This window comes from Channa argus, chromosome 10, assembly GCF_033026475.1.
Source record: "Channa argus isolate prfri chromosome 10, Channa argus male v1.0, whole genome shotgun sequence".
Lineage (NCBI taxonomy): Eukaryota > Metazoa > Chordata > Actinopteri > Anabantiformes > Channidae > Channa > Channa argus.
In genome coordinates this window covers 7,906,723-7,928,693 of record NC_090206.1, presented here as the reverse complement: position 1 = coordinate 7,928,693, position 21,971 = coordinate 7,906,723, and the positions used below count along the sequence as shown (strand labels likewise).

Sequence of the window (21,971 nt, the reverse complement as noted above, 5' to 3'; positions counted from 1 at the left end):
GCAAATGCACTGTAATCAGAAACTTGTATTTATCAGAATGCCTAATCCGTTGGATCTAATGTACTACTCCTCCAGCTGCCGTGCACATTTCTGAGAGAACTGTATTGATGTTTGGATTGTTTTACCATCAGGCATACCTGCTTTCTACCATGATATTTTAGGATCTAAATGCAGCCTATGGATTCGAGCGCAGTGTGTTCCTGTCAGTGTAGCAGTGCGTGTCACTGCCCTATACCTGACGCTGCACACGGTGATGCAGGCACACTGTTTAATTCTTCCTAAGCTCAAACGTTATTGGTAGAGATGAGAAAAAATGAAGCAGTCTGTTTTAGTTCTTCGTGATTAATAGAGAGCATCTGTGCATGGAGGTTAGATAATACACACACAGTCTCTCCGTCTGTGTCTGCACAGACACACAAACGCACACGCGTACACTACAGTCAGATGTGTTGTACACTGAAGATGATGTAGATGTATGGGACTTGGGGAGGTCGGTGATTGTGTTCTATGTTCATTTCCCCCACTGTGCTGTGGGAGAAACTCTTATTATTGTGTGTGTAAGCTTATTGTCCACATGTGAATGATTCCTGAGGCCCTGCAGGGCTTTCACACTGGAGGTGGTGATGAACAGTGATTAAGAGCATATTTTAAATGGCACACCCATTATGGCAATTTCTTCACAATTAGAGGACTGGTCTTTGAATTGAAATGTCGGCAATTATATGCTGTGCACATGTCACTTATAAGGCACTGGCATTTCTGTCAGTCAACCACCTACGCACATCACAAATCAATCAGTCAGATATTCAGGATTTTAAGTTTCAACTTGTGCCAGCACACTCTGGTTACTGCTCAGCAGCAGTTAGTGGTCAGCAGTTGCCACTGTGCTAATTATATCTTTCAGTTGTTGCACGCTCTTTTTTTATTTATTTTTTTTTCAGACTTGTTATTGTTATGTGGGTAGTGCATATGGTGTTTTGGAAATCCAAAGAAGCTGCTCAGCTCTTTGGCTTGGAGTCCCATCATTATTTTAGTGCAACGTCCTGACAATTTAAGCCCAGCGTGCCGATTGTTAGGATATTGGCGTTTTGCCTCGGCTGTCACCGCATCACATTGTCCTGAGTCAAGAAGCCACTAACAAAAAACTCTTCACTTGTGCCTAATAATATGTGTTTTTCTGAGATTTGACTGATATTGCATGGCCTTTGGATAGTGCAGTGTTGTGCAAGACAGTGGGGAGTTCTTTTTGTTATCCAGCCCTGCATTATTTATGAATTTTCATTCCAGGAATGCAGTAGCCCCTGGCACTGTATTGCTCCTTTCTCCCATGGAATCGCTCACACTTCCCTTCTGCCCCACAAGTTCTGCGCAAAACTAAATTTCCTCAATAAAATTGGGGTCATGAATTAGTGAGAGGGACAATGTGAAATGCATCAGAGGTTGTTTATAATGTCAAGCACCACACTTAGGGCTGAAGAGTGTAAGCTTGCAACTACAGTAAGAGGCCCAGTGGGAGTTTTTATTCTTGTCTTTCTCTCTCTCTCCCTCCCCCCCACCCCCCCTCTCTCTCCCTCTCTCTCTCTCTCTCTCTCTGCATGTCCATCATATGGTAAGAATGTAATTGCTGGAAACGCATAAAATGTGTCGCCACCCGCTGATAATTTCAATGTTAAAGAACCCGTGCCAGTAGGGTAATCAAACTGCCGAACCCTTAGACTTACACACTGACACACACACACACACACACACACACACACACACACACACACACACATAGGCATACGGACACTTAGCGATGTAACCATTGTACAACTTCAAATATTTACCTTCTTGCTGCAATGCTGCTCCATCCTCGAGAGGAATTGTTTTAACAAATCCTGCAGTGCTAATTAGGGTTTCCTCTATTCATTCGGCTGTGGTTGGCCTCTGCAGTAAGGAAATTGCTAGTTCTGCCATCAAACAAAAGCGAAACCCAAAAGCAATATAATATTGCCAAATTACCCTATAAAAATCTCATATGGTAGTATAGGCCCAGTGTTTATACTTGTGTTTACAATTAATGCACTTAGCGCTGAAAAGCAGTCCTGGCAATATAACATGTCTACTGATAATAAGCAGTAAATAGGAAAAGCTTTGGTCTAGCATATGGTCATTATTTTACAAATTGCCTACAAATTATAAAAAGATAATGAACTCTTTTAAAGACCGTGTAGCCTTTGTACACATATGTATTTCATAATTAGTAGTATTTATTTCCAAAGTTAGATAATTATTATTGAATATAAAATCTTTTTTTTTCTGTTTGCTTTTTCTTATATTTTTTTACTTTGATATATAGTGGATAAAAATATAATATATTTTTTCCACCTGCTAGATCTTTTATGACTAAGCATGTGTACTTCGTCTTTCTTTCTCCCTATGACAACTTATCCAAGTGCAGTCCTGTTTATTTTCATGTTGAGACCAAAAGCGGGACCGATCGCAAGAGAGAAAGGAACAGAAATAGTATCAAAACCAAACTCACCTTCACTTACCAGTGCTACAAAAACACACAAACACACATATACACACATGCACACGTACATACAGTATTTGCCCGAGGCAGTCTTCTTTTAAGCATTTGGCTATGTCTCAACTGGCATCTGCAGCTCTCTATTCTCATCTGTCTTTTTCCATTGGGTTATGGACAAGAGTCAGGAACTTTATACAGTAGAATAAGGAAAATGCAATCACAGCCTCCCTTCACACTCCTCCACCTTCCAACTCACTCCCTCCCTCCTTTTAAATTCTACTCAGGGGACATAAGGATCAGAGCCATGAGAGGCTTACTGGTCAAGCCCACTCCACTTCTCTTTAAAATATGAGATTAATTTTGTCAAGAGGAGTGTGTGTGTGTGTGTGTGTGTGTGTGTGTGTGTGTGTGTGTGTGTGTGTGTGTGTGTGTGTGTGTGTGTTTGTGTGTGTGTGAATAGGCTTGCTGATGGAACCCACCTAGCTAGTGGGCTGAGAGAGAAGAGCTGTCAGAATGATGTAAGTGTATAGTAATTGTGAGGACTTCATTTCTTATGTGGTATTGGGTTGTACAGTAATTAATAATAATTTTTGTTATTGGTAATTCTACAAATGGTTTGGTAATGGTTCTTTGGTGAAAATTTGTCAATCTGAAACTCACATAGTCCAAAGTGTTGTGTCCAAATGTCCAAGATGCTCAGGAGTTTAGTTCATATTACTCACACTACTGACATTTGAGAAATAACTGTGAATTAATTACATTTTTTAATGGCTTTACTCGAAAAGAAAAGAGTACGAGTAATGTGTTTTATTTTTGTTGTTAATTAACTAATTGGTTTGATTATGATAATACATCTATTGTAAGATGTCTTTGAAATTATCCTACACTTCAAAAAGGAGCTTTTGAATATGTGTGACTGTGTTACTATACTAGAATTATTTTTTCATGCTTTCTAAATACAGTTGACGTGAATCACAATAAAGTAGGTAGTAGGCACACACACACACACGTAAGCTGCCTTACTCACACACAAAAAGGCCGACCCACACCTACAGGGAAACATTTCTCACCGTGAAATTTTTATTAATCAAGTCACTGGACAACTTTAGAAGAAGAAAAATCAATTTTTGTTTCTTCCCCAATTTATAGCCATATAAATTGTCCTTCACTTCAAAACTGCATGCCTTGGAGTTGGTGTCAAATAATTACGTTAAAATCCATTATATTTGTGTTGATTTTATCCTGCTTTTGTTGTCACAGAGGACACAATGGGGGTTGCTGGCCAGCTTTCACTGACGAGATGCATGGCAGCATTTTATCTTCAGTTGAATCAATACTGGGGAATTATCTGGGAAGGACAGAAACAAAAGATCTATCAGATATTCAGAAAAAAAGCTTGCATATGACCAACCCTAAAACATCTACACGACAGTTTGCTCTCGCTACTGTAAGAATGTGATAATGTGTGAAATGAGTTTTTCACACACCTGCTGCATATAAGCCAAAATGAAACATCTATATCATATCTATATCTACATCTCAAGACCATCATATGAATAAGTAACATCTGCAGCTTTGTTGCAAGCCCATGAAGTGATTTACTTAACAACATAAAACACAGTGATGTTATACTGTACATCTCTCCTATAAACGAGTTCATCTGTTTCCTGCTGACTGGTAAATAGCCTCATGTGTATCATCAGTAATATTCATAGCTCTACTTTCTGGATGATCATGAATTATTAACTCGTAGAAAAGATGAATAGCTCCAAAACGGTGCTTGATGCATCTCTGCTGGAAGCCATGTTTTATACAATACAGTACAGTACAGTACAATTGGGTTCAATATTTGCTGCAATGTGTTGCTGGGGCGTTCTTTTGTTGTTAACACTTAATTTCAGAATGAGTCTTGATCCACCATGAACTCTGGGATGTATTTCAAGTATGTGTATCATTTCTCAAATTGACTTCTAACTGTAGAGACACATATTCTCTGCTGATTGCCAGCCAAAATGCCAAGCCAGGCTGCACAAAGAAAAGTGATTTGAGCAAAGAAATATCAAATTTCTAATCCAAGAGAATAATGGCAGCAATGTGCAGCCATTTTCAAGTAAAGAAGGCCTAATACATGCTGTCTCTAGATGTAACAATCCTAAAATCCAACATTTTACGGCGTGCACTGCATGTCATCTCAACCCAATGTGCCTTGAAAAGGAATTGTTTGGAAAATTCATATTTTGTTCTCTTTAATGTGCTAAGAAGACACAGTGATTCATCTGACAAGCAGCGAAATGAGAAATGCAAATTGTTAAGGGACGTGCCCAGTGCAGTTTTGCCTAGCAAATCTTTAGAAAGAGAAGACTGCAACGGAAAATAAGATGCAGGATAAATGAAAAAAAAAGCATACAGTATATCATATTGAAGAGAAAAGTGCTTAAAATGACTCCCTGCTATTTTGTAACCGCAAATACATTTTTACAGTATGTGCTATTGATTTCAAACATAAATGATTTGTTTATCTATAAAATTGTGACTCCTCTTTTCACTGATGCATCTCGTAGATGCAATAGGACTCTATTGTTGTTTTCAGGGCCGAAAACAGCAATAGATTCACACTTGGCGAATGCTGAAGCTTCCAATATTTCTCTAAGAGTGTGGTTAACCCATGCCACACAGTAACCCTGAGGTGCATGTATGTGTTTTCGTAGACTGAGCGGAAACAGTGGTGGAAGGTATTAGCCCCCACACATCTGTGTCTCATCATCTCACAAAAGAGCATCACCTTGACCACAGTTTACTCCTGACTGTGTATGACAGCCTTTGTGGAGCTGTTCCGCTTTTTGCCAAGAAGTATTTTCGTGTGCGAGGCTGCTGAATGCTATCTGTGAACTTAACCTGCAAGAGCCCAGATGAATCAGAGAGGTGGTGACGGTTGAGAACACATCTGAGGAGCAGGAGCTGCAGGGACTCAGGACTTTCAGAGTGGGAACCTTACAAAAATCCTCCTCCTCTCACACACTCCTAGGTTTTTCCAGATGACAAGCGTCACATTGTAACGGTGACGGTGTAGATGGAAGATTAGGCCACTAAGCATTCAGAAATCAATCTGCAATGCTTCTCCGCAGCTGCTAGTAGATCTTTTCAGCTACTCCTCTTCAGGGCTAATGCTCTCATTCTCTGTAATCAACAACTTCATAAAGGAAGTATGCAGGAAATACTCTGTAAAGCGCTAATCGCCAAATCCAATTTCAGCAATCAATGGGACTGATTTATCAATTAATTCTGTATCTATAATGCTGCCACTTTGCTTGGCTTTGAGTGTTGGAGGTTTTAGCGGTCAAATGCATTATTGAAAGAGGCTTTTCACCAGGCAGTGGCTGATTCTGAGAGCTTAGGAGGTTGTCAGTCTTGATGTAAAGCTTTATTTGCAAAGCAAGTTAGTGCGAACAGCCTTTTAGTCCTGCTAGGACAGTGACATGTATTTATCTTGCACGAGACGAGGAATATCAAATGTGTTGAATGGGGCTTTGGCTTGTCAAGAGTATTGATTAACTGATTTTGGGTTGTGTCTCAATCCCCGTGTGCATCTGTGTGTTCGTCGTCATGTGAATCTTCATACGGGGTACGTGTTCTTGCCGGGTTTTTTTGTTTGCTCCTTAGCCTTCTGGGGAATTAACAGCAGGCTTTAGATCAGAGAGAAGCAGCAGAGGTGGATATCATGCAAAGGCACTACTAGTCTTGTGAGAAGGAGTGATGGAAAAAAAAGCTTTAGTTGGGATTTGAAAACTGAGAAGTTTTAACTGCAGCTGAAATATAAAAAAATGGCCTTTGAAAAGTTAAAGCTTAGCTACTCTCTTGCTCTAGGCCACGTTCAGAGGGCATGAATAGTGTAGGACCTTATGGATTTCCCTCAACCGATGTGGGCTTTGACCCAGGTCCACTATAAATAGTCAACTGGTCCAGGATGGTTTCCTAGCTCCTGACAGCCCCCGACAAGACCTGATCTGCCATGCAAGTGGACAAACACACACTTCCGTTTTTTTGCTCTCATTCGGGCATGAGTGGGCGTATCCTCAGACTCTCTGGGCTATTGTGTCACCGATATGACTTGATTTGCACACACATGCATTAACCTTGGGAGGTACTGTGTGAGGAACACTGAAGGTAGGCAAACATGGTACCGGAGGCTGAATGGTAAAGATGGCAGTAGCACAGAGAAACAGAGAGCAAGGTTTTACACAACACAGTCTTTGCTGTAAAAAAAACCAAAATGTGTTGCTTCTCTATAGCGTGTGGGTGTTCAACTGTGTTGTTTGTCAGTTAGTGTGAATGCTGTAAGTGTGTGGGCACAAGGGCACTGAGTTTATGTCAGTGGTTGATTGAGTTTTATCTTTGAAACATATCTGAAATGCTTTATGTATGGTGAGGTCCAGGCTTGTCTGTGTTGGTGTGTGTGTGTGGGGGTGCACACTATGGTATGTGTTCTGCTGGTAAACTCGGCATTAGCAGCAAGAGATTTCAGGCTTGGTCAGCTATGAAAGCACAACTACGTGACGAGAGTGCTGCCGCCGCCCACAGATAGCTAGCCCTTATCCACTAATTAAAACCCTCTATCAGTCCATGTCTCACTTGGCAATCTCTCTATCCTTCAATTCCTCCCATTTTCACTGTGAAATCTCTCCATCTCTCATTATCTATCCATCACTCTCTTTATCCTTGGTCTCCATTCATCCCTGCCTCTGCCAGGCATAGAGGACTCCCAGTGGGCGTTGCATTGTTTTGTTGTGTTTCGGGTGGTTTAGGTATAACAGGGTCCTCTGGGTCCTCCAGGCCTCTCGTCTGAGGTGTCCCTGTCATACGCCTGAGGAGCCATGGTGGTGCCAACGAATGGAACAGATAGCTTTTTAATCCCTACCCCACCACCACCTTTCTCCATGCATGCACACACAAACCCACACACAAACACACACCTTTACTTTAAGCATCTCTCTCTGACAGCTCACTGTTTACTCCCATAGGACCTGTAGCCTGGATCTGCATTTGCAGCTACAGACTGTGTCTCTATTCATTCTGATGATTAAGCCATTGTAATGGTAGACAAAATGAAAACCTGCAAACAACACCGGGACTGTCACGACTTCACTTTGGAGCAGCTGCTGTGACAAGTTTATGCTCTACCATAAATATATTTCTCAAGGTTTCTCATCATCATTCCCGTGGCTTGCGAGGTCTGGATTAGCTTGTCTCTGTGCAAACAGGCTGCTTGGAAACATGCAAAGGCCACAGCTAACAAAGAAAGTAGCTCCCTATTCAGTAGGGGTCTCCAGGCTGTTATGAAAATAAGACCTTCTCTGCATGGTGGCAATGTATTTGTAATCCTGGAATTATACAGTATCAATAATCTGAGGAGCTAATATTGTTGGATGGCACTCTGCTGTCCCTGTCCTCGTTGTTTACTTACCGATGGGAAACTCAATTTGTCTGCATCTGCCTGGCCCCAATCCTCTGTCTGCTTCTCTCCTTCTTCCCATTATGCATGCTCTCTCTTCCAGTTTGTCATGATTTCAGCACATTCATTTAAGATTGGAAAGTGTACAGTCAATCAGTTTTGACTTGTCCTCATGGTCCTTGCCTTTACAAACCGCCTCAGCTGTTCTGTTTGTGTTGTTATTGTTGGACATCCTAGAGACCCTGCCCATCTGGAGACGACTTAGAGTGTAAATCCTGTTTAAAAGCAACTCTGTGTGTGAACCTCTATCACTTCTCTAAGCAGATTTGCAAAAACAGCCCACTGGTCTATGGTGGCACTGTTTGAGTAAATGGATGGGTAGGAAGGGATCAAGTGGGTAAAGGGTCCCATTAGATATTATTGCAACCGTGCAGTCATGGATTATCACTACAGTGTCTGTGTGTGTGGGGGGGATGTGTGTGTGGGGGGGTGGGGTGTGGGTGTGTGTGTGTGTGTGTGTGTGTGTGTGTGTGTGTGGGGTGGGGGGTGATAAGAGACTGTAAGAAAAAGGTTAGCAGTGGATGAGGAGATGAGGGGCATAATAGAGTAATACAATGTGTGTGTTTCCTTGTTGTCACCTTCTATTAATTTTAAACTTAGCAGTAAAGATTTCATTACACACTGTTGAATTATAGATAAGTTATGAATTAGAAATAAAATTACACAGTAGCTTATACATACATATGTATGCAACTGCTCATTCTTAATTCATTTGCAGAACAAACAACTCACATGAGGTGCATCTCAAAATTTTATCTGTGTCTAATGTTTTTTTTTTTTTTTTTTTGTCTTTCACTGAGTACAAACCACAGCCACGACCTTAAATCTACCTGGTGGGTTAAGTGATGTGGTGGACAGAGTTAACCAATATCTGTTAAAAAACCTGGTGTGTCCATGTTGACTCCTGTCCACCATAACATTAAAACCCCGAGGTGGTACTAACGTTGTGGCTGCGGGGTCTATATTATTGTACCGTGATTATAACAGTAGATGGAAATGCATTGGCCATGGAAGTCTATGAATTTTACATACTGTGGTGTCACATAGAGGTTATAATCAGTTGTTAGTCACTGGCATGATACTGATGCAATTCGTTAAGCACTTATTTAGCTTCCTTAAGAGATCCTATAGTGCACCGTGTAGTCACGTGTTCTGCACATACTTAAAATAAAATTATACATACTTAAAATAAAATTATTAGAGATGATACAAATGACGCTGTTTTAGAGAGGCTCATGTTAAAATTTTACTCTATATTTTCCATGATCTGAAAACCTTTTCCAGGCTGTTTTCTATAGATTGTTACAAAAATATGGCGTCCATGACACCCGCAGGTGGTTATTCTTCAGTCGCAAATCTAGGCTTGTGTTGTGCTCAGGTGGCACATGCTGACTTGTCCTACACAACACCCATGTGTCTTGTTTGAAGTGAGCTCGGCTCTAGGAAACAACCTCCAGGTTTTGACATCAAAACCAAGAATCAAACCCCCTAATGGGCACCCCACTGTGGGCTAGAATTAGCAAGAATAACCCCCGCTAGCAGGCTTACTTCTCTAAATGCAGGAGCCTCTGAGGATGAGATGGAGGGTGGAAAGCTGGTTCGGTAGGGAAAGAAGAATAAGAGGGAAGGAGAGGGAGAGCAAAGGTAGATCGGTACAAAGATGGTAAAAAAAAAAGGGGGGGATGAAGACAAACATGATAAACAGGTGTGGTCTAAATGAAACCACACTACATGCACATGTCTGTATAAAAGTAGAACTACATGTACTAAATGAGATGTTCACAATGGTGATGGTCTGTGTGTATGTGCACACACGTGATAGGGGAACAAGATGGTGCTCCCATGTGCATGATTGCATGCTTTTATTCTTGCGTGTAAGCTTGTGACAGACATAAAACAGGACAGTGAGTCTCTGTAGAGATAGACAGCAGTCAGTGCCTGCAGCAAGCTCAGAGCTCACAGGGTAATGTATACTCGCTCCTCACCGTACCAGAGAGAAGGTGACACCAGTCAATCCCATTCTGACAGGGCAGCTGAGATAATAGCGGGCTTTGATTCCTTGCAATAACTCCTGCCAATCACAATGAAAGGCATCATGATTGCAGGGAACCACAAGCGTATGTGTGTAAGTCATAAGAGCTTACAGTATGCTACAGTATAGCAAAGATAATTGGATGCAAAATGTGCTGATGTATTTTGTAAGGGATTGTTGTGCTTCATCTTATCATAAAATGAACACACAAGAGATGCATGGAAAGAGAGACAAGTGTGGGGCTTTTACAGATCATCGGCGCTATGGTAATGTCAGAAGGGGGTGATGTTGTGTGTTTGCATGTGTGTGTGGGATGAATGTGCAAGCAACTTGGCCCATCTTTTGACTGTCCCCTGTCAAGGGTCAGCGAGTGGTCTTGCATTTGTGCGTGCAAACTGATCCGTGCGTGTGCATGCATGTGGGGAATGAAGAGGGTGAGTGCAAGGCCAGGGGAAGGAGTCTTTCAGGTGGAATAAAAGCATTACTGCAGTGGTAGAAAGGTCAGCTGTAAACTTGTATCAGACTAGTGGTGATCACCCTGTGCTGCAGATCTCTGAGGTATTGAGCAGGCACGCTCTAATGGCTTTGATATATGGACTACAGGACTCCCTGAAGAGGTCAATACCATAGCACTTTGTCTCTATGAGCAATGACCCTCTCAAGCTCCATTTAGAAGCTTTATATCTGCAGGAAATAGGCTGGAAAGGCCTCAGGCAGGGCACGGTGAAAGAGAACTAATATGAATGAAGTATTTTCTAATCACTTCTTCTGTGTTGTAATCGTTGTCCCAATCAATCATTAGTTGGCGACGGTAGAAGCATATTGCTTGGGACGTTATCAGAAGTAGATTTTGATGTGGTTGAGAGAAGAACAAGAGAATCTGGGCTGACTAGAGCTAAAAGAGCTGATTTATCATTACGCTATTTAGGAGGGCAGTGACACTGTAAAGACTGGTGTCTAATACTGTTTCATCATTACTTTCGAATTTTGTGAGTCACAGTGTTTAATGAGAGTGACAGACATGAGGCTCAGCTACAAATGTGTTGATTTATGGTTGACTGTAATCAAGAGATAAAGCTTACAGTAGCTAGAGAAAACAGAAACCACATCTGACAGACCAGAGAGCCATTCTTGATTTCAGCCAATTTCTCTTCAAACACATCCGGACATAATGGCCACCGTCGTGGTCCCTTCTGAGTTTATTGATTTGGAACTAACCTTCGGTGTGAAATATGAAAGAAGCCCAATAGTGTTTATGAATGGGCGCTGTAATTGGAATGAGCAGATGTTGCAACATTGTTCCTCTGTGTTCAATAACAGACTTTTCGTGCTATTTTTCTCCTCTGCCCTGTCTGTTCAACCCTGTGCTACCTTTCATTTTCCCCCACTTGTCCATCCTTCTTCCTCCCCGCTGTCCTCACTACCTCCGCCCTGCTCCCCCTGCTCCCAGACTCTGTGCTCTGTGCAGTGGCTGTGCTGAGTGACTAAGTGGAGCCCTTCGAGCCATGGAGGAGATGGACAGTAAACCCTACCAACCGTTGTCTAAGGGGCGCCATGAAATGGAGATGTCCTACACCAGCTCATCTGACGAGAGTGAGGATGGCCGTGCCCACCACCGCTCCTACACTTCACGTGAAACCCTGCCCGACTACACGCACGAGCTGCGCCTCACCCTTGGTTCACATCGGGAAAGACAGAGCAACTACAGCCAGCCCCAGCCAGGTACTACGCTCAGGGCATGCTGAGGCTAAATGTACTTACCCTATTAAAAAAAATACATTCACAGTTGCTTAGATGTATCTGGACACAAATAGATATTGCCACAAAGAGACACACGTATGGGCTATGGGCCGACACACAAAAATGCACACGCACATCCAGAGGTCTTTAAAAGGGCCTATGTGAATTACCTATTACAGCCCACAATGAGCCAGAAGGACAGTCGGAGGCAGGCAATTACCTCTTCTCCACGGAGGTGATATTTCTCTCCCACAGCTAAACTAGGTCAACCCCAAACCTCTGTGGCCTCTCCTGGGGTGGAATACCACCCTTCATTACACACACTCACAGATACAGACACAAGTAGATGTAGGCACACATACAGACGCACATTGACACATACGGACCAAAAATTTTTACTGCGGGTGACAGGAAGAGAAATGGGGCAGCACGTGCTGTGATGGATGGCCTTTATGCAGGTCATGTGCGGTGTTAAGAGAGAAGCTGCACCTCATCAGGAGCAGGCCTGTGTGCAAGGTTCACAGTGATCAATAGGTACTCTTCGTGCTACGCCAGCGTCCCACCACTCTGCAAGACCTAGCCACCATGCTAACAGGCCACATTAGCCATTCTGAGCAGTTATTATTCCTGACGTGCAGCCCGCTCAGGGGAATTCAAGATTCAAACGCCACTTGCTATGGATTTTGTCGTATTGTCCGCCATGCGCCAAGTCGTCGATGGCCATTAGTCATCATCATGTTGCTTTGATGTCTTCCTCATTGTTGTGGTGTCAAAGAGCAATTGCCATTTTCAACAGTTACCCAGCTTTTCTGTTTCCATAACAAACAACATCCCCTGCTTTCAGTGTCATATGGCAAGGTGTAAAAGACCCCCCAAAGCAGCCTTTCAAATGTCAATGGCAGCCGGTCCTGCGAAGCACATCTGTTCATCTTTGGGCAAGAGAGTTATATATAGTATACCCTACCTAAGTAACCAACTGTTAAGGGGGTACGTTGCCTCCAGTGACATTTTTAATGGATTACAGTGTTCCTGACAAAGATCAGCCAATTCATTTCTCCCCTAATTCCCCACCCATGTTCCTCGTATTTTCTTTCATCTTTTAAACTGCCACATATTGCCCTCTCCTCCCTTCCTTTCCTTCTCTCTCTCCTCCCAGCTGTTAATTTGGCCTAATATTACAAATTCCTTTCTGCCTATTAAATCCTTCGTCACCTCTTTTCTCTGCTCTACATGGCCCCATGTTTGCCCAGTGTTGCTTTTGCTGTTCGGATAGTTAAAGTTAAGAAAGATCTACACCTTCATCCTCATTAATTTTTCCACTTTTTGTTTTCAAAGCCAAAAATAGGTGACTTATTCACAAATACGAGTCTTACAAGTATCTGATCCCTACGGGGGTATGGACCTCTCTTCCCCTAATGCCTCTCACCATGAGGTTGAATAAAAGAGTTTTGATTCCTTGTGTGCACACAGTAAATCATTTTAAAAACTGCAGTTCAATGAAATCTTTAAATATAAATCCAGCGTGCAGAAAATACTTTTTTCAATCCTGATAGTGTGTGTAGCTCAGACTACTTTTAGGCTGCCATGCCCGGTGATTAGTGGATGTTTTTGGGGTAGTCTCGGGGAAAATAATGTTGCAACAAACAGCACTCACTCACATCCCTTCCATTTTTTCTATGTATGTGCAAAACTCAAATTGTCCATTTTAAATTTTCAAAGAGGAAGCCTCTTCAACACAGGGCCTTAAAATGAACGTGGAAGTCTTGAGGCTTTTATCATTGATTTCTGCTTCCGTGTTGTACGTTTCCAAACAATATCCAATTAATTTAGTACAAACCATTTGACACATGATTCCAGGGTCCCTGTAAGTCTGGAGTCTTTGCCTGGGTTGGTAATTGAGCCATCACCATTGGTAATTACACCCTTGGGTAAACAGAATTTAGATGTGTTTACATCCCCAGCTGCATTACAGTGAAATTATGACCCAGACTGTTTTGACAGATATTCTGATTTTTGCTTTGACAAGTACTTACAACACTGAGAGAAAGTAGTGTTAAATATATAAATAGTCATTTTTACCAAAGTGAGTCAGAAGCAGCCAAGTGTAATGGCAGGAAATGGGAAGTTATTCAAAAACATGACTTTCCCTCTAATCACCTGCTAAAAAGTCTTCTTCTATTAAACATTTCAAAACAAAGTGGTTAGACGACTTTTCGGTCCACAGTCAATTCATGTTTGTTGCTACAGGGAAATAGCCTATTTGCTCCTGAACTGCCCTCTTGCAGCCAATTTGAGCTAAACAGAAGTGTGCAGCGGTGACCAATCTTGCGCCGGTTTAATTCCAGCAGAACAGCGTGTGAGCCACGGTTGGTCCTGACCCCATCAAACAGGCACAGCAGGACACATTGCTGGTCAATGGAGTGGTCAACAGGACTGTGGCTTTTATTGAAAACACTGTGGTTTGTGTTCAGACGACCTGACCTAACACACATTAACTGCACTAAGTGAGAAGGAGAGGAAGTCTTTCGTTTCTTTCCTCCGTGTTCGGTAGAGTCTATATGGTACCTGGCAACAGTGGTATCTGTGAAGATTTCAATTTATGCCTGGATTTCTCCAAAATTACATCAGTTCCTTCACGTCCACTTATACATTCTAAACAGAAAACTCAGGTGGCAAGGAAGAAAATTTACTCAACTGACTCTGCAGGAGAGAAAAAAAAGGCAGAGCTCAATTGAATTGAATTGAATTGAAGTGTAACCAGAAGACTAACACAGTATATCTGATGTTCTCAGATAACAGGTTGATGCCCGGGATTGGAGGGCGTTCTAATACTTGAAAGCATATGAGGCTCAATTTTTCCCTCAGTCTGAGTCAATATTAATAAAGTTTGATCTTTATCTGATCTCTTCACCCCACCAAGGAGAATATAGATGAGATCAGTGCTCTGTTTGAGCAGCAGTTCAATACATCTCAAGCTCAATAACACACATCAGGCAGCCCGAACAGGATATAGCTTCACTGCAAATGGTTAAGAAAAATCGAGGGTGGCATTTTGGTTTGGACTTGTGCTGCAATACTTTTAATAAGTGCTTGCTCAAATATCAGCGTGTCTCTTGACATAATTTGGGAGTACTTTCGTGTTTGGCTTGTAAATGCCTCCGTCTAACACACACCTGGTCAGCTTAGTTGTTGAAGCAAATAAAAACACGCCGGTATAAGAGGCTTAACGCTTTGCATCTGTGTGTACATCTCAGTCCGCATGTTCCCCTCTCCTCCTCCTCCTAGATTTAGACTTCTGTAAAGCTGGGCAGATGAGGAGCCCAGACTACCACATCCACCAACAGCAACAGCAGCAACAACAGCAGCAGCAGCATCAGGAGGAGGAGGAGGAAGCTTTGTGCTCCGGACCGGCTGCTCATGTTCACAGCCGTGGCTACTCCCTGGGGGTGGGTTCAGATGTGGACACAGAGCCGGAGGTGGACCCGTCTCCCGCTCACGGGCTGCAGCACATGTGGATGCACGGCCTCAAGTCTGAGCAGAGCTCCTGCCTCACGAGCCGCGCCAACTCCGCCCTCTCTCTTACTGACACCGAGCATGACAGGAAATCTGAGCCTGACAATGGTGAGTGAGACAACCTCCCTTCATACTGTACACGAGGGATTCTCCATCACTATGCTAAGTACTCAGAGGAGAGGTTTTAGCCTAGCAGACAATGTAGTTCACCTTTGATGATTCTTTTTTGTCCATGTGAGTAACATGCACATACATGTGTCCAAAGGCTAGATGTGCATTTTTTTTCTTCTTTGCACCCTTACACTTTCATATTATTAAGAGGAGGAAATATATTGCCAATGAATGCAAAGAGTAAAAAACATAAAACATAACTCCTTTCAAGGTTTAAGTTAGAGCCTTGGGCAATTACGTGATTGGAACTCAGTTTTCAAACTAATGCTAATGCTTAAGTTCCTCTCTCTTTGAAGGCTCTTTGATGTGACTAAATACAGAAATGTGCTATTGGTTATTTAGTCTCTGAAGTGAGCTCGTGTTGGAGGTGAACCTGGGGTTGACTGGGGATGGAGCTTGGGGAAAGTCCGGTGACGAACATCCACAGCATATAGCTTGGAAAGGATTAAATACCTATCTCAAGTTGAGGCAGATTTTGGTTTAAGAGAAGCAGGTGTAGGGGTTGAGTTTCTACAGTACCTAACTGGCTGCCCGAGGGCAGCTAACAACTGCCTCTGTGGGAAGACTACAGCCTGGAAGGAAGGAGAAGTTGAGAGGCAGGGGTGAAGACATGGGGCCAACTAGAGAAGAGTCTGGGATGGAGCCAGCTATCTGTCTTGCACTGCTGGACTTGGCTGGGATCCCTGCAGATGGAGAGTTAGTTAGAGGTGCACACAAACAAAGACAGAGCTCTTCAACCAATCCCCAAGGGCACTGTCTGTTTATGTGCCGCAAAAAAGGTGGAACGTACTCAGTGGCAGAGAAAGGGAAGGGTGAACACTGAAGAGAGAGACAGAAAAAAGAGAATTAGACAGGGGAAGAATAGGAGACAGGGAGAGCGAAAATGCTAATGAGAGAATAGAAATGGTAATGTAATGGTATAATTAGAATGAGAATAAAAGGGAATGAGTGGTTGAGGGTAAAACAGGTGAAGGAGAAGCTGGTTTCGAGTGAGTGTGGGACAAAAATGGTGGCAAAAGGAGAAGACTTAGACAGGGTAAGAAAAGGATCAAGCAAAGACGGGTTTAGATGTGCCTGTTTACGTTTGGGAATAGACCCAAGGGTGCTGTTTAATGACAGCCAGATTGGATATGGAGTCGGCCTCTTGCAAAGTCACCATGGAAGAGGAGAGAGAGTGAGTGTGAGAGAGAGTGGGAGTGCCGGCAGCATTACACGGTAATCAATTTGTGATGGCTGTGTGCATATGGACCAAAGTTATTACCATTTGAGATGAGGGACTCCATCTTTATCCCGGGTCAGAATGAATGCTGCAAAAAAAAGCAGGGGGGGGGGTTGCAGGCAGATGGGCATGCAACATAAGAGACAGAGGCAAATGAGGATGGATGAAGTCATAGAAGTGAGAGGAAAGGATTTAAATGTTCAAAGCATTTGGCTTTGCTGCTACAGTGCTCCAGGAAAGCTGGTTTATGTGTGGATTTCATATGTACGGTGTGTCCTCTGGCTCTCCAAACCTTGACACGATCTCCCTCAAGAACATATTCGTCCTCTCACTCACACTTTACCACTTTCCTCTGTTTCTTTTTGCTTGCATTAGTATCCTTTCCTTGGCAACCTTTTTCCTCTTCCCTCTCCGGCACCCCATTTATTCTCATCCTCCTTCCTGTCCATCTCTCTCTGACACGTGGCCAGGTGTGTCCATGCGTGGCATCCTCTAGTAGGAAATGCATTATGGATGTCACATTTCTCTCCATCAGCACAACAAAGTCTCACACACCTCTCTGTTCCCAGCGATAATGAAAGTTAGAGCCACTCGCGAAAAAGATGTTGGCGTAAAGGGGCTGGAATCAAAACGCTAACGTCCCTGCCAAAATGAAAGTGCATTTTAAGTCGGCCCGACCTTGCACTCCCTTTGTCTTCAGAGCTCGCCCCCTCCCAAACCCATTAATGATGTCAGCTTCGAACTGGCAGGAATTCTTTTGTTCCTGGTCTGATTGAAGCTGACAAGTCAATTTAGTCAGTGTGTGTATTTATGTGTGTGAGCAAGAGTGATGGATTTGAGTGTGAGAAAAATAGAAAGACGGAAAGACAGATTAAGAAAATGTAAAGAAGAAAGAGATTCGGTTTGTGAGTGAAGCAACATTTGTCCAGATGTCTGTCTATATCCCCTTTCATGTGTCAATTTGTGTGTGTAGGTGTGTGTATGTCTGATGGGGTGGTGGGGGGCACATGTCCAACTGTGATACCTCCCTCGAGGAAGGCTGTAGGCTTTCTCAAGTGCCAGTCAGACCTGCTGACAAACTCAGGAAACATCAACACCCGAATTGTCATCAGTGCACTGTTGGAACAGAGGAGATTGGCAGTAGAAAGGCAAAGCGTAGTTCAGCTAGAGTTTACTGCTGACTCACACTCACACACATACGCACAAGCTGACTATATTATCAAAAGTATATGGACACCCCAATGTGTTAAACTATAGCTGAATCAAAAACATCTATGCAGGGATGCTTTCTGCGAAGGTTTGGAACTGGGCTCCAGGAATTATGCACGACAAATCAGTTTGGCCGGGCAGTAAATTCGGCCGATAAGGCCTGTTTCATAGCTGGTGTTCCAGTCCATCCCTTAGACTGACAACCCCAAAGGTGTGGGACAGCAATGGGATTAGGGCTGAGACTGCAGATCAGAACATTTCTTCTCCACCAAATTCAGACATGGCTTGAAACATGAGGGAATTGTCATATTTAAACAAGAAAGGGCTAAGATGTTGAAAGTGTCAGAAATATACATTTAAGCTAAGTAAGTATTTTCATATTTATATTTATTTTAAATTTCACAAAAAAGCAGTGATCTTTAGAAGCAATAGAGAAGAGTGATTGGTAATTAGCCTATACATATTTATATCTCATTCATGTGTCTGGCTGCTGACTTGTGGACTGAACATGCTGCTGTCCTCCCCCTCACACTGAGCACAGACAGTTCAGAGAAGCAAAGCCACACAAACCCCTTTGACTGAAAAATAGTCCCTGTCCTTGAAGGAAAGCAATTAAAACTTCAACTGAAAGTTGCCAGACTTGTCGCTGGTCATTTCTGTGAGGAAAAAAAAACAGCAGAAGAGGTCTTAAAAGTCACCACGTGCATCCGGTCGGGAAGTTACCTCCCTGTTGATTCTTTGATCAAATATTAGATCTTATCAGGCCATAATTTATGTTAATAAGCAACATTAGCTCCTAGTATTTTCAGGATGCTATCATGCATTATAATAGTCTTATTATCCACATGGTTGGGCATTTGACCATTGTTGCAGTAACCAAACGAATGTGGAGCTACAGTGAAGGTCTTAAGTTTAGGAGTAAAGACCACAATTGTTTAGGTTTTGAGACATGTGCAGGATACGTTTAGAGAAAGATTGTTAGTTGGGTTAAAATACAAGTGCTAGTTACTTAGTGACTGTAAGTACAAGGTTAACTACTGAACCATCAATATGGGCTAATAACAACGCGACGGTCGAGTTGGCTGACAAAACTAGCAAGACAATGCATTTAACTTTTTTAGCTATCGGCATAGAAACGTAGAGAAACTAGGCTCTTGTTAGTTCGATTATTAATCAAACGAAAGTAAAAAATTATATATATGGTTTTAGAGGAATTTACACATTGTTTGTCACAATAACTCTTTATTACGTTAGTTTATCCTTTCAGTGTGTAACATCTCAGCTGTCTGGAACTAGTTGGTTTTTCCATCAGCCCAAGTTCCTCAAACTTCATGCTAAGTTCAGCAAAGACCCGTAGGTAAATATTTCCCAGAATGTTGAACTGTCCCTATAATCAACGAGAAAATTCTTCACTGTCATTGGTGACCATTAAGGGCTATATAAATGCTTAGAGACAGAGAGGAGGGTGGCTGATGAGAGAGATGCGGAGCAGATAGATTTGGTGTCAATCTTCTGAATTGCTGCAGTGTGGAATAATAAAAAAAACTACATTAGCTGTATTATCTGAGTTACTACACTGTCCTATAATGAGATGCTAATTAATTGACCACTTTTTCATTAGTTTAATCAGTTGCAGATTTACCACAGCCTATTGTCTGTCTTTTTAGCTTATCTTTTTTTCCCCTCCACTTCTGGGATTGACACATTGGCATGTAGCAGACAGCCTCCTGGTTTTACATCCCTGTACTTTTCATACGTCGTCCTTTGAGCAGAAAGGGTTTTAAGGCAAACAGCAGTCCACTGAAGGGCTCTATCACTCATTATGGTAGATAACTTTCTGCGCTAAAATGCAAATATCTGTGTAATTACCATGGGCTGAGTAAGCACTTGATTCTGATTGGCCGCAGGTCGTCCATTACTTTTTAAAACTTGACAACTCCCTTATAACTGTCTGATCATAGTGCTAAATTAATATATTAGAAAGGTTTGATTGTTCCATTTCCTCCATACCCTGCAGATAATGGTTTGAAGAAAATGGGTTTTTAAATTGCCTCAAACATTTGGAGTCCCAGAGTTAGCAATCAAGACTTATGAAAGCTTAGCTCTGAAAAACATTCTTCAAAATGGATGTTATTCCTCTGTGTTAAGCTGTTTTAGTCCACATCTGTTGACCTGACCAAGCAGTAAGACTGTATTACTGCTAGATTTAGAGAAAAAAGCGCAACATGATAGTATCCAATGACTTAAAACAGCACAAACCAGATGTAGATAAATCATAATCCACATTTGCACTCCATTTCAATTCAATGCTGCTGATGGCAGGCTGGTAGTAGATAAATGCAGGATGTTAAATATTATTAAAAATCATGCGATGTAACAATTAACAGAAACAATGTCATTTCACCATCCTTAATATTTCCATCAGCCATGAATTTATTTACACTTGACAGCTTGTGCCTCTTGAATTCGATGTGAGCAGATTTTTCTTCCAAGGATTCATTTCTTTGTTCATGTGTAAAATATGCATTTTGCAAATGTGAAATTTCCAAGAGGGATAGGAAAATTGCCAACAAACTACTAGCTGCCATATCATCTCAAATCTTAAAAAATTGCTACAATTTTCTATTTTAAATCTTTGTAAATTGAACATTGGGACTGGTGCTTAGGCTAAAACAAGTAATATAAAGACTTCACAAATAGCTCAGAAAGAACAATTTGCCAAATTGTCTGATTAAAAAAGAAAATAGTTAATTTCTAAAAATTGTTAAATCAAACACATACTTGGCATGAGAAGATAACTGTCTAATTGTTTTCTAATTTTCTACTCAGTAACTTCCAATTCCACTTCCAATAATATTGTTGTTTAATAAATGAAGGATAAGCGAAATGAATGTTCTCTACCTTTCTCTGCCTTTTTTTTTTCTTGTCCTTGTCTCAAAATAAGACAAGCATGAATGTTACCTTAAACATAATTGTAACATAAACTAGGTTGTTCAAGGGCCCTGGGGACTGCACAATGTCATAGAAAGGCCTCATATCCTTTATGAACACAGCCCATTATTTTTTTGTAATGATGTGCCAAACTTTTTGCGGTCAAGTTTGGTCAAGCTGTGTTTAAATAGGTGTTGCAGAAGGTTAGCAAGCGTGTGAAGACAGAGGGTGGGAGAGTGGAGTGAAAAACTGACCGTATGGTTTAATGAGCAAGCATTCAGCACAGAGGAAGACCGAGGGAGGGCACAGAGAAGATGGGAAGACAGAAAGGCCTGCTGGCAGGTAAAGACATTGCACATAATAATAAAGAGCCATCATCAGAAAACTTGAGCGACGTTTCGGTTTAATCTTGTTTTAATTAATTGAAAAATAAAAAAAATTAATATAAAGACCATGTAGATGGTATGATGGAACCCAGTGAAATAGCAACAGGTGCTTTACACAGAATTAGATTTCAGATGGGAATCAGATTTTCAGGATTTCTCTACTTTATGATGCAATTCTGACATTTAATGGGCAATCTGGACTTTTAATTAGATAGTGAGGGAATCACAAATGTTTCATGTAAGCTCTGTTATCCACAAGGGTCAGATAAGAGCATTTAAGCAATGGGAATGAAATGTGTTTTATATGTTGCTCCTCCTTCTGATCTTGGAGGACACAAATCTCCTTTTGGCAGCTCTGCACCAGTGATAAGAGAATCCAGAAACTACAATACCCTCAGAGATAGAATCATCTGCAGATGTGCCAAAACAACCACACATATGGACATGCACAAACACACAAGTTGCATCCTTGTGTCCTATCTAAGATCCCTGGTGTGTCTGTGTGTGCGTGCGTGGAGGCAGAGGGCTAAGTGGTAACGCCAGGCAAACAGTCGCATACTCTAACTCCCTTCTTGCCTTCCCAAGGCCCAAGGGGTTTCGCAGGAATAGATTTGTCTATTAGCTCGTAAAGAACATTGCTCAGTGCCATATCGATCATCTGAGCTGTAACGTTTAGGGTCTTTAAGTTGTAGAGTTGATCTAGTGGTACACGGACTCCCCTGGCTATTTTACCAGAGTGAGAGATGATC

At 42.0% G+C, this 21,971-nt stretch overlaps 1 protein-coding gene across 5 annotated transcripts in view; it reads left to right on the top strand.

Moving 5' to 3' along the window:
- The window catches only part of tenm1 (teneurin transmembrane protein 1), a 158,580-nt gene that overhangs the window by 1,659 nt on the left and 134,950 nt on the right, over positions 1-21,971 (top strand). For 2 of the 5 annotated variants that reach the window (XM_067518553.1, XM_067518550.1), the window contains exons 2-3: positions 11,504-11,775; positions 15,079-15,414. The exons of 1 other annotated variant lie outside the window; for it this stretch is intronic. In XM_067518553.1, the coding sequence (XP_067374654.1) occupies positions 11,559-11,775; positions 15,079-15,414 (553 nt within the window). In that variant the 5' untranslated portion in view covers positions 11,504-11,558. The remainder of the gene's footprint in view (positions 1-11,503; positions 11,776-15,078; positions 15,415-21,971) is intronic. 2 more of the 5 variants (XM_067518551.1, XM_067518554.1) reach the window with 2 other exon arrangements.